Source organism: Erpetoichthys calabaricus, chromosome 4, assembly GCF_900747795.2.
Source record: "Erpetoichthys calabaricus chromosome 4, fErpCal1.3, whole genome shotgun sequence".
NCBI classification, from domain to species: domain Eukaryota; kingdom Metazoa; phylum Chordata; class Cladistia; order Polypteriformes; family Polypteridae; genus Erpetoichthys; species Erpetoichthys calabaricus.
In genome coordinates this window covers 181,310,021-181,322,647 of record NC_041397.2, presented here as the reverse complement: position 1 = coordinate 181,322,647, position 12,627 = coordinate 181,310,021, and the positions used below count along the sequence as shown (strand labels likewise).

At 37.3% G+C, this 12,627-nt stretch overlaps 1 protein-coding gene across 1 annotated transcript in view; it reads left to right on the top strand.

Annotated features, from left to right (window-relative positions):
• Nucleotides 1-2,511: 2,511 nt before the first annotated feature.
• Nucleotides 2,512-12,627, top strand: part of rp2 (RP2 activator of ARL3 GTPase) — a 44,160-nt gene continuing 34,044 nt past the window's right edge. Inside the window, exons 1-2 of the mRNA XM_028800021.2 lie at nucleotides 2,512-2,795; nucleotides 8,864-9,529. Of these exons, the coding sequence (XP_028655854.1) occupies nucleotides 2,676-2,795; nucleotides 8,864-9,529 (786 nt within the window). The 5' untranslated portion in view covers nucleotides 2,512-2,675. The remainder of the gene's footprint in view (nucleotides 2,796-8,863; nucleotides 9,530-12,627) is intronic.

Genomic DNA, 12,627 nt, shown 5'->3' with positions numbered 1-12,627 from the left:
CAAAGGTCTGTCAGTCACATTCATTCATTCTCTAGGGTGTCTTATTTCTTCTTTACTTTTTTATAATCAAGAGCATTTTTATCTTAAGATTTATTGTATACAGATACAACAGTCTAAATGTCTTAGTTTCATTTCTTTTAGCTGTTAATATTATCAAACCAAACCTTTCTAAATACTTTGTTATTGTTGAAGAAACCTGACTCTAGTAAAAGTGTAATGATGTTTAATGTCTCTATCTTGTGCATATATTAAATCAGCCAAATGATAAGACATGGACAGTCTTATTGGTTGTAAGTTTTACTTTTTTAATTGATTTGAATTAAAATTAACCATTAGCTCCCTTAAACAGATGCTGATTAATGTTTCCTATTTCTGACTTCTTCATAAAGATTTATGTGGCAGTCCATAAATATGAAATATACATAAGAGAAAAACATATTATACAATGTAAAATCAATAAAAACATAAAACATTACATTCTCAAAACCACTGACCAAAGAGCTGGTTGTGGTTCATGGTGCCTATTCTGTTGGCATCGGGCACTAGTCAAAAACCAGCCTGGTATAGGGCACCAGTCCAATTCTGTAATTATAGACATACAATGCCTTTAGGACGTATTCAGACTCCTTCACCTTTTACACATTTTGCTATGCTGCAGCCTAAAATCATTTAAATCATTTTTTTCCTCATCAAGCAACCCTCAATACCCCAGAATGACAAAGTAAAAACAAGATTTTGTAAATGTTTGCATATGTTTTAAAAATAAGAACAGAAATATTAAACTGACACCAGTATTCAGACTATTTATTCTGTACTTCATTGAAGAACCTTTGGCCACGATTACAGGCTGGAGTGTTATGAGGTATGATGCAACAAGCTTCACACACCTGGATTTGGGGAATTTCTGCCATTCTTCTTTGCAGAACCTCCTAACTTCTGTCATGTTGGATGGAGACTGTCAGTGGACAGCTATTTCCAGGTTTCTCCGGAGATGTTCAGTTGGGTTCAGGTCTGGCCTTTCACTGGGCTACTGAAGAATATTCACAGAGTTGACCCTAAGCCACTGTGTTGTCTTTGCTTTGTGCTTATGGTCATTGTCCCGTTGGAAGTTAACCGTTCATCCTAGTCTGAGGTCCACATCATTCCAGAACAGGTTTTCTTTAAGGATATCTCTGTTCTATGCTCCACTCATCTTTCCTATAACCCTGCTTGTCTCTCTGTCTCTGTCACTGAAAAACAATCCCATGGCATGATGCTGCCAACACCATTTTTCATCGTTGGAATGATATTGCAAAGGTGAAGAGTGGTGCCTCATTTTATCTAGACAAAAAACTTGGTTCAATCTTGAATTAATGAGATCATAAAATCTTGTTTCTCATAGTCTGAGAGAACTTTATATGCTTTTTTTGCAATCTCCAAGAGGCTTTTCATGTGTTGTCTCACCATTCTGCCATAAAGGCCAGATAAATGAAGTGCTGCAGTGCTGGTTGTTCTTCTGGAAGTTTCACCCATCTCCACACAAGTTCTCTAGAGCTCAGCCAGAGAAACCAATGTGTTCTTGGTCACCTCTCTTACCAAGGCCCATTTTAAGAATTATGGAGGCCACTGTATTTTTTGTAGCCTTCTCCAGATCCCTGCCTTGACACAATCTTTCCTCTAAGATCTGCAGGCAGTTCCTTTGACCTTGTGTCTTGCTTTATGCTCTGATTCACATTCTCAGCTTTGTGACTTTCTATACACAGGCATGTCCCTTTCCTTATCATTTGCAATCAATTAAATTGACCATATGTGGACTCCAAAGCAGGTGTAGAAACCTCTCAATGATGATCAATGGAATGAGATGCTGAGCAAAATTTCAGGTGTCACAGCAAAGGGTCTGAATACTTGTGTCAATATGATAAATTTGCAAAAATTGATAAAATCCTGTTTTTGCATTTGTCATTCTAGGGTAATGAGTGTTGTTGGGAAAGAAATAATTTAAACGATTTTAGCATAAAGTTGCAACATATAATATTAAAGAGTGAGACAGTCTGAATACTTTATGTGTAAACTATAAATATTGTTATCGATAATACTATTTTACAATGGGATTTTATCATCGTAGCATCCCTCTCTCTAATGACTCCTCAATCCCGACCCACCCTTCATTGCTACACCCAGTAAAATACATTTTTTAATTTTATTCCGAGTCCAGTTATTTTAATATTCTGTAGTCCTGGTACACTAAAAGATATTTTATCAAATGAACTACTGCAGGAAAGATTTTAGAAGGTTAAAACCACTGGTTTATCAGTAAATTAAACGTTACCTATAGCAACAGCGTGCCGCTTATTTTATTAATCTCTGTGGAAATGTGGGTGGGGCACGAGACTGCCTTTACCAGCATAGCGCTTTTTATTGGTCAATACATTTTCGTCACAAAGGGGCGGGATTTTGTAGCCTTAGTGGCAGTAATGCTTCGCTGTGATTGGCTGCGTGCGGCGCGTCAGGAAGTATTCGCGTTATTGACGCCTTGGGGTGGCGAAGTGGAAAAAAAAGCAGAAACATCGGCGATTCGGGTGTCACTTGATAGTTGGCAGGCGGATACGAGTGCTGATTTTTTTATTTAATATAAACATCCAGCATTGTGATTCGTAAATATTTATTTCAAATTAGTGGTTTCACCTGACAGTACCATGGGTTGTTTGTTTTCGAAGAAATCCAAAAGGAAACAAGAGAAGGATCAGAGCACTAATGCCACCGGCGCGATCAGCGAGGAGGCACCCAAGCAGTACAGCTGGGACAAACGAGAAAAGGTAATGGAAGGGAAAAAACAGAAGTAGGCGTCGAGTAAGACAGGTTGCTTTTTTTACGAATGGTACTTTTTTGTATGTGTTACTTCATTAAAGTTAATTAAAATTGCTGGCATGCGTGTACCATGTGCTGGGTCGCGTACCTGACTACTCAGTTGGCAGTTTTTGGGCATTTCTGTTTTTCTCGATTCTAGGATCCGTATTTCTTAAGGAAATTTTCCTCTTTCTGTTTCTAACACTGATTAGTCAGCGGTATGTTAAAAGGCAGATCGATCTTATTTTTCAGGGATTGCAGAACACGATTGACCTATTTGTTAAGTGTGTAACGTAGAAAACTGAGAAGTATCGCGCCACTCCCCTCGAAAGGAAATTTGGCAATTCATTTTCAAATCGGGGAGAGTGAATAAGCGGCAGACGCAAGGCACACTTATTTCAGTTGTGCTGGTCACCGATCTGCTAGGTAAAGTGGGCCGGTGAGTGTCGTGGATAGAATCGCGCAGCAGAATTTTACTTTACTGCTTTTCTAGTCAACTAAAAGCATTAACCCTTATCTGTGTCTTCCGATTTGTAGAAACACTGGAGTTTTTTAAATCCAGAATATATGACCTGTTTTATGGAATGAAATGTGGTGTTCGCGATGCAGCACATAATATATAAGAAATACGTTTAGACAAATAATGACAGAGGATAATGGAACCCCCCCTACTCTAACCCATCTTTATTTTATGTGTAACATTTATGGAATACCCATTCACAAGACACTTCACAAAGTTAATTAAAATACACTTCTTCATTTCAGACCTAACAGTACATATAACTGTTTTCAAGAACATGATATTGTTAGAAGTTAAATGTGGCTAACTAACAGTACATATAACTGTTTTCAAGAACATTATATTGTTATAAGTTTAATGTGGCTAAGTGAATAAACTGATTAGTACAGTGGAGAAGATTAATATGTTTAAAGGAAAGTGTTATAAATATTGGCATTAAAGATGTATGGAATAAGAATACAGTTACATTAAAGTTTATTGAAATGCCGGAGTCTTTAAGCGAGATTTGAAAGAGTCCACTGATAGGGTTTCACGATTAGACTTAGGGGAGAGACTTCTATAAAATTGCTAATATACAAATAACACTGGTAATCTTGGAAGTTGTAAATCAGAAGTAGTACCATCGTGGCAGCGAACATAGTTGAGCCAGTTAGGGAAAGAAGTGCTTTTTGCGTTTGGGCAGTGCCTGAATTCAGGAAACATCATCTTGAACAATTGGAAAATCATTTGATGCTCAACCGTGCTAGATCCCTAAAAAGATATTTACAATAGTACTGCCAATGCACAGAAATAAGGAGTACACCAACCTGTAGTTCATTGTATGTACCGTTTTTGAAAATTCAGCATAAAACCAGAGCGATTGCATCAGGCTTAAACCATATTATAAATGACGGCCTCATAATAATAGATTTTTTATTTACATGAGAAATACATAAAGAGTAATGTTTCTGAAACCTGAAGGTACGCTTGAAAATCTTAAGTCCATTAGTCTTTTACAATATTTGAATTAAACTTCAACTGAATGTAGTGCAATTTTTCTCCCACCTGAAGTAGGCAAATGATAAAGTAAAAACTTTTTTTGTAATTCTACGGTTTCTATTTATTCATTCATTCTGTATTAGATCATAACGTTCAGTATAACAAAACAGTATATTTTATAAAGAAATATAAGATTAAAAATTACATTTGAAATTTTTTTTTTCTTTTACAAAATTTTAAGACAGTTCAATACAAAATAATATCAATCAAGGATAAAGGGATAGGGAGCACAATTTTTTAAAAATAATTGTTTTCAATTACATTATGTACAGATAATGGTTGTGAAAATTTTTAATTTTACAACTTTTTGAATGATGTAATTAGTAAAGCCTGCTATGCTATTTTTGCTTGTGTTTGTAATAGATAGATAGAAAGATAGATACTTTATTAATCCCAAGGGGAAATTCACATACTCCAGCAGCAGCATACTGATACAAAAAACAATATTAAAGAGTAATAAAAATGCAGGTAAAAACAGACAATAACTTTGAATAATGTAAAGTGATAGGAGTGATCAATAAAAAAGAGAAAAATAAAAGTAGAAAAATAAAGTCGTACACGGAGCTGCTGAAAAGGCTGCTATGTGTGATAGTAATTGGAGATCTCAAATTTTTACTGAATTATGATATTTAGAAATGTTTTCAGATTAATCTTAGATAAATGTAATGTCTTAAATATTATGTATATCATTTTGTTACTGTATGATTTCATGTATTTGCTTTTTGCTGCGAGATGGCCATATTTTTTAACTCTATTACTAGGTGTCACTTTTTTTGGAAATGCATTTATGAGTGAGATGATACTGAAAAAAAAAGTCAAAATTAGGCAGGATTTAAAATCAGTTTTATATGATTTTGAGCATACATATGAAAAAATACAGTGCAGCCATATGATTTCATCTATTAAGTTTGAAAGCATGGGGCACTTTTATTTAAAGTGATAAACATGAAAACAAAGGATCTATCAAAATTTACAGAATAGTATGATTTTCCCATATTAATTTTATCTTTATAGTCACATTGCAGATGTTTTAAAGTTTCTTGGGAATACTTTAGAATCATTTTTGGAAATTAAGCACTTGTGTGAAATGAGGTGTACCCAATAGTAGATGGAGAGAATTACAGATATAATGCAGTAAGATAATTATTTCATTTATCCGTTTTGGTTTTATAACCCTTTTAGCTACTTGCATACAGTATAAACTACATGTAGCTGAACCAGCAAGTTTTTTCTTATTTAAAAAAATGATGAAGTTGTTTTTGTGCAGGAAGACTCAATCCTTATTTATTTACTAGGGGGGCTCTACCCCCTGCTCACTTTGCTTGCCAACCCCCGGGTTTGGTTAATCAGATATACAATTTAAAGATATTGCTATTTTCATGGGAATTGTTACAAATTCATTATTTTCACTTTTACTTTAAAACTTCAGTAAAAACAATATTTGGAATTAATTTTTCTTCACGATCGCATTGAATTTTGATTCCGTGTTTGGACTTACATCATGACAATGCAACGTATAACTGCCCGTGAGTGAATATCGTTTCCCTTATTTCACCGAGTAATAATTTCCATTTGTTAGCGCTAATGTGATCTTTACTTTCTTTATTTTGATACTTTCAAATTTTACTAATTTCATAATCTTTAACTTGCTCTGCATGTGTATCGTGCCAACGTTTTTTTTGAGCCTTTCGAATTCCACTGCTTTCATATCCTAACCTGCTCTGCATGTGTATCGTGCCAACATTTTTGAAAGTCTTTATGAAATTCTACTTTGTCCTTTACTCTTTGTCTTTTATTTCTGACCCCGATTGGACCTGCAAGGTTTTCAGTTCAACTTGGTCCAGGCTGATTATTACTTTCTGTATTTTCAGAATTTGCACATAGATTATTATTGTTCTTTTTTGCATTCTTTTATCTCCCAATGCTTTTGGGTCTCTTTTCGCCGCACTGCTCTTTCTTCTTCGCTTAGTCATTGACATGTCATCTAGAACGTATAAAATTATTGTCCTGTTAGGATATAGCGGGTTGGACCATGAATGACTGACTGATGAAATCTACATTACTAAACCACAGTTTTAATTTATGCACGGAGGCACCGACACACATGCACAGTGCGCCACGGCGCCCCAGAGTCAAACGCAGTGGCTTCCAAGAAGGCAGTAGGTGGCGCCCAAACATACATTACTAAACCACAGTTTTAATTTATGCACGGAGGCACCGACATGCATGCGCAGTGCGTCGTGGCGCCCCAGAGTCAAACGCAGCGGCTTCCCAGAAGTCAGTAGGTGGCGCCCAAACACCACAACCCACAGTCAAATGCAGCGGCCTCCCAGAGTCAGTAGTATGTATGTGCCAGCAGTCTGTGTGGCATGTTTGGGATACAAACAATAAACGGAGGCACCTACCACGCGCTTCACAAACACCACAAGCGAAGAAGTCACGGCTCCAAAACGAAACACCTCAAGTAACGGAAATACAAAAACGAGCCCATATGGATAAACAAAATGAACGCGCCTCTGAAACAGCGGACGCAAAGGAGTCACGGCTCCAACAACACAGAGCTCAAAGGCGCCTACAACGCATTTCTGAAACACTACATGCAAGAGAGGCACAGATCCAACACGAATAATCCACTGTGCCACCACTCAGTGTGTATAGGTTGGAGTATGCTTCCTAACAGTAAACGAGACACAACACCACCTGTAAACTAGACGTAATGAACGAAGGCGCCCACACAAAGAAACCGCTTTAGTTCAAAGGAGGCACGTATCCAAATGGAGGGAGCTCAACGATTAATAATACGGACACAAGCTCGTATGGCTACGACCTGTAAATGAGCCCGTATGGATACATGTTATTGAATTACATGGAAACTTTACCATGCCTACGACCTGTGAACTAAACCTGAGGTAAAGCGTGCACTCCAGGTTGTTCAGCTGCCCGGACGCGACCGCCCACACCACCGCATATACCCTCCATGATATTTCATCACTCAGAAACTGATTGCCATTCTTGGATTTCCGATTCGCTGGCGAATCACGGGCTCACTTGTTTATAATAGCTGAGAGCACAGGACATGTGTCTGATAAAAACATTCACACGACTGAGAGGTTAGATGACCTGGTCTTGTTTGAAAATGGTTGTAAGTAGGGTGTGACTTGAAATAATCTCATGTTAAAAGTCTCTGTCTCACGGGACTTCATTCCAAAAAGTCTCTTCAAAAGTCACATCTCATCCCAAGATTTTTTATTATAATAAGAGAGATTTATTTATTTTTGAAGAGTAAAGATTGAAACTGTGCAACAAGATCAATGTAATGTAAATGAGACCTGTACACCACATAACATTTACTCCTCCTAGACCATGAGTGCTAGTAATCTATAAGACATTTTTCTCATTCAATTCCCTTTATACCTATTTCTAAATGTCTGCCTATATAGTAGTTTTAGAATTAAATACATTTAAAAGTTGGCATTGTGCTGTTACCTCAAACAAAACCTCCTAGTATCCAAAAGTATTGGAAAATTGCCTTGCAGTAAATAAAGCAATACTGTAAGTACTAGTTTTCATCTAACAGGTTATCTTGTGACACGGGAAGCATGATATACAGTCAGAGGTTAGAAAATGAGTTAAACTAATTAGTAGAATGTTGTTCATACACACATACAGAGGAGTAATAATTTAAAAGTCAGAAAGGCAAAGAAAGGAAAGTAAATTAGCTTTACTTATTTGTATACATGAAATGAACAGTTTGTTATATTTGTCAAAATGTTGCTGCTATTTTTCTTGACTTGTGGCACAATCAGTCAGCAAGACCCTTATGATCACTCATTGAGAAGCCATTTTTATTGGTTGCATGCTTGGCTTGGTGTTTTTTTTTCAGTAATGTCCAACTAGATTTAAAATATGATTGGAAAAGTCAGCAGTCCTTATTCTTTTTTTCTCCCTGCAGTTCATTCTAACATGAAGTATTCTAACAAGTATTTATTATGTTCAACGTCTCTTTTTTATATTTTTATTAGTTAATTTTTTCAAGAAATGAACAGAGTATACAATCTAGCAGATCAAATTTGCAGAGCTTACACAACAAATAATAACTTCAAAGTCAATCTAGAAAAATCACCAGAGAATTTTAATAGAAGAGAAAACAAAACCTAACAAAACAAGAATTCATTTGAGATGTTCCATATCTCTCATACAGTTTTCTTAAAAAGAACTACTTTATATGGCTTTTATAACACCAGTTCAGTAGTTATAGATCTGGACAGAATCTCTGTGGGATTGATATGTCTACAATCATTGCTGTTTTCTATGAAAGCTTTATTTTTTTCTTATAAATCGCCAAAACACAGGTTTTATTGGCTGCTTACTGAACAGTGATTTTGAAGTCTAAAAGGATTCATCATTTGTTATAGTGCTTATTCTGTCTATGATTATGACGATTGGCATATTGACGGGTTTTCCTTTTTCTCCATATAGGTTGACCCCAAAGATTACATGCTGAATGGACTAAAGGATCAGACTGCAGGTCGTCTGCCAGGTACACTCAATGGACAGCAGTTTGTAATTCAGGAATGCGAAAATTGCAACATTTTCATCTTTGATCACTCCGCCACAATCACCATTGATGACTGTATTAATTGTACCATATTCCTTGGTCCAGTTAAAGGTAGTGTGTTTTTCCGTGACTGCAAAGACTGCAAGTGCATAGTGGCTTGCCAGCAGTTCCGCACAAGGGACTGTAAGAAAATGGACATATTTCTGAACTGTGCTACCCAGCCAATTATTGAGTCCTCTACTGGCATGAAGTTTGGCTGTTTTCAGTACTATTATCCAGAGCTTGGCTTTCAGTTTAAAGATGCAGGCTTGAGCATTTTTAACAACAACTGGAGTAATATTCATGACTTTACTCCTGTGTCTGGGGAAACCAATTGGAGTTTACTGCCAGAGGATGCATTAGTGGAGGATTTTGTTGCACCACCCAGTACAGACGAGTTCAAGGGGGTGAGGGTGTCAACTGATCGCAGTAGAAGCATTGTTCCAATCTCCCATGGACAAAGACGTAAAAACAGTGAAGAATCTTGTCTGTTCATATTTTTTGCTGGAGACTATACCATAGCTAATGCAAGAAAACTAATTGATGAGGTAAGAAGGTGTTCTTGTTTATTTCCGCAAACTCAGGTTTAAAAATAGGCTGACACATGTTAATTATTCCCTCTGTTGGAAGAATCACAGGAGAATTGTCTCCTTAAAGTGTTTTCACTCATCTTGCCATGATTTATAAACAAACAGTCGTAATTTTCCTTTCTTACCTGTTAACAAGGAAATTGTACACACAACCATTGTTTACAACATGGGTGTCTCATTTAAAATGAAACTATATTTTGAGAAAGAATACAAATATTTATTTTACTAATTATTTTCAGGAAGGGGATATATCATTGCAAGCATAAGCTTCATTAGGTAGCAAGAATATAACTCTTACATGGAACTTTCTTAATTCTATTAAACATTCATCTAATTACCCATTAAAAATCATTGTGGACCTTTTGATTCAGCAGGCAGGCAGTGTGGTGCAGTGCTTAAGGCTTTAGACTTCAAACCCTGAGGTTATTGGTTCAAATCCCATCACTGGCACGGTGTGACTCTGAGTAAGTCACTTCACCTGCCTATGCTCCAATTGGAAAAATAAAATAAATGTAACAAATTGTATCTCAGATGTTGTAAGTCACTTTGGATTAAAGTGTCAGCAAAGTAAATAAATGTAAATACAATTTTGCCCCAGTTGGATGATTTTTGAAGTGCAAACATCTGACAAAATGTGGGTAAATGGTGATAAGAAGTATCGGGTTGTAGTGTTGCCTTTTTAGAAAAGACTTTTTTTCTCATCAAGAAAATGTAGCTAAAATGTGTAATCTATATACTGTATATAAAAGCCAAATACCCCTGACTCACTTATCATGAAATCTCCCAAACCATCAGGACTTGAAATTTGGAATGTAGGTTACCCTTGGCCCATAGGTGCTCGCTAAGAAACGGTTTTAAAAATTTCATGGTCCAAGTGCGTTCTGTCTGTATGTCTGTCCTCTTTTCACGAGAGAATTACTCAACGGATTTAGATACGGTTGTTTTCTATAATTTGCTTGAACTTTCTGGTTGATTTTGTGACTTCTTTCATCGCGCTAAGTTTGCTTGTATTTATGCAAATCCAACAGAGTGGCTGTGGGCTGGGGGGGTGGGGGGCTTCCTCATGCACTCGCCAGCCTCTGTTTGAGTTGGACTATGTCTCGCCACATGTTGGAGTGCCCCTTGCCTCCGCTTCGCAAGCGATACTTGTTTGTTCAACAGACATTATCAGCTACAGATTGTTAAGGAGTAACGTTTGACGTTTTAGAGAGAGAGATCAGAGCTCCATGTGTTTTAGAGAGTAGCTGCTGATTGCCAGAGATATCATGGCCATGTGCTTTTGTGCTTTTCTCCCCACACGAGGAACACTCTCCCGTCAGAGCTGAACACGATCAGAATACGGTGCCAACGTCTATTGCTTTTTAAAGTTTGTCCTGTTTCATTACCATGTGGGCGCAGCCACGGGGTACAGCTAGTACAACGTATAGTAGTTTTGGACAATGTTGGTGCTTATTTATTTGGAAGAGCTTTGTTGCAGTGCTGAGAAATGTGTCTGATTTACAGTACAGTGATCCCTCACTATATCGCGCTTCGCCTTTTGCGGCTTCACTCTATCGCGGATTTTATATGTAAGCATATTTAAATATATATTGCGGATTTTTTGCTGGTTCGCGGATTTCTGAGGACAATGGGTCTTTTAATTTCTGGTACATGCTTCCTCAGTTGGTTTGCCCAGTTGATTTCATACAAGGGACGCTATTGGCAGATGGCTGAGAAGCTACCCAACTTACTTTCTCTCTCTCTTGCGCTGACTTGCTCTGATCCTGACGTAGGGGCTGTTCGCACACCTAGACGATACGGACGCTCGTCTAAAAATGCTGAAAGATTATCTTCACGTTGCTACCTTCTGTGTGCAGCTGCTTCGTGAAGTGACATGCTGCACGGTGCTTCGCATACTTAAAAGCTCAAAGGGCACGTATTGATTTTTGACTTTGTTTTTCTCTGTCTCTCTCTCTCTCTCTTTCTCTGCTCCTGACGGAGGGGGTGTGAGCTGCTGCCTTCAACAGCTTTGTACTGGCGGTGCTTCGCATACTTAAAAGCCAAACAGCCCTATTGATTTGTTTGCTTTCCTCTCTGTTTCCTTTGAAGAGGAAGATATGTTTGCATTCTTTTAATTGTGAGACAGAACTGTCACCTCTGTCTTGTCATGGAGCACAGTTTAAACTTTTGAAAAAGAGACAAATGTTTGTTTGCAGTGTTTGAATAATGTTCCTGTCTCTGTACAACCTCCTGTGTTTCTGCGCAAATCTGTGACCCAAGCATGACAATATAAAAATAACCATATAAACATATGGTTTCTACTTCGCAGATTTTCTTATTTCGCGGGTGGCTCTGGAACGCAACCCCCGCGATGGAGGAGGGATTACTGTATAAGATTTAATCTCACAGAATGCTCATAGACAGAGGTTTCTAGTTGATTTAGTCACGAATATTGTAGCTTTCACTATATGCGACTGCTGACATCTGGCTTAGTTCATCAAAAGCAGAATTTACTTGCTGGGTTATTGTTCAGCCTTTCCTTTATTGACCTATGTCAGTAACCCAAAAAATGTAAAAAAAAATGGCTGATTCATTTTACAAACATTTGTACCGTTTTTATAAGGTGATTGTTGCTTGGTTTGGACAACGAAATACATCCAATGTCACATTATGTATTGTGATAGTTGAAACACAATGTAAAATGAAAACATGTAACAGTGTTGTGTGGTTTAAATTCAGTAGACTGTCAACAAGCTGCCGTTTATATTAACCCGAAGGCAATGCTGCATAAGAAAACTGGCACTCGTGGGCATAAAGGGTTGCTTGTACAGACATTTTACACACCACTTCCTCCACAAAAAAATCAGTGTTCCACACTTCTCTTTCAGTTCTGTGGTAAATTTGGGCAGACATCAGAGAGTAGATGAAGGAGTCCTTTTGAAAGTGCATACAGAAAGGAGAGTCATGTGTCAGCTATTTACATAAAAAAATGAAGCAAATGAATGCATCAGCTCTTCATTAGACAGAGTACGGGTGTGGAATGTGGTCATGGATGTTATCACAGTTAGCTAGCTAAA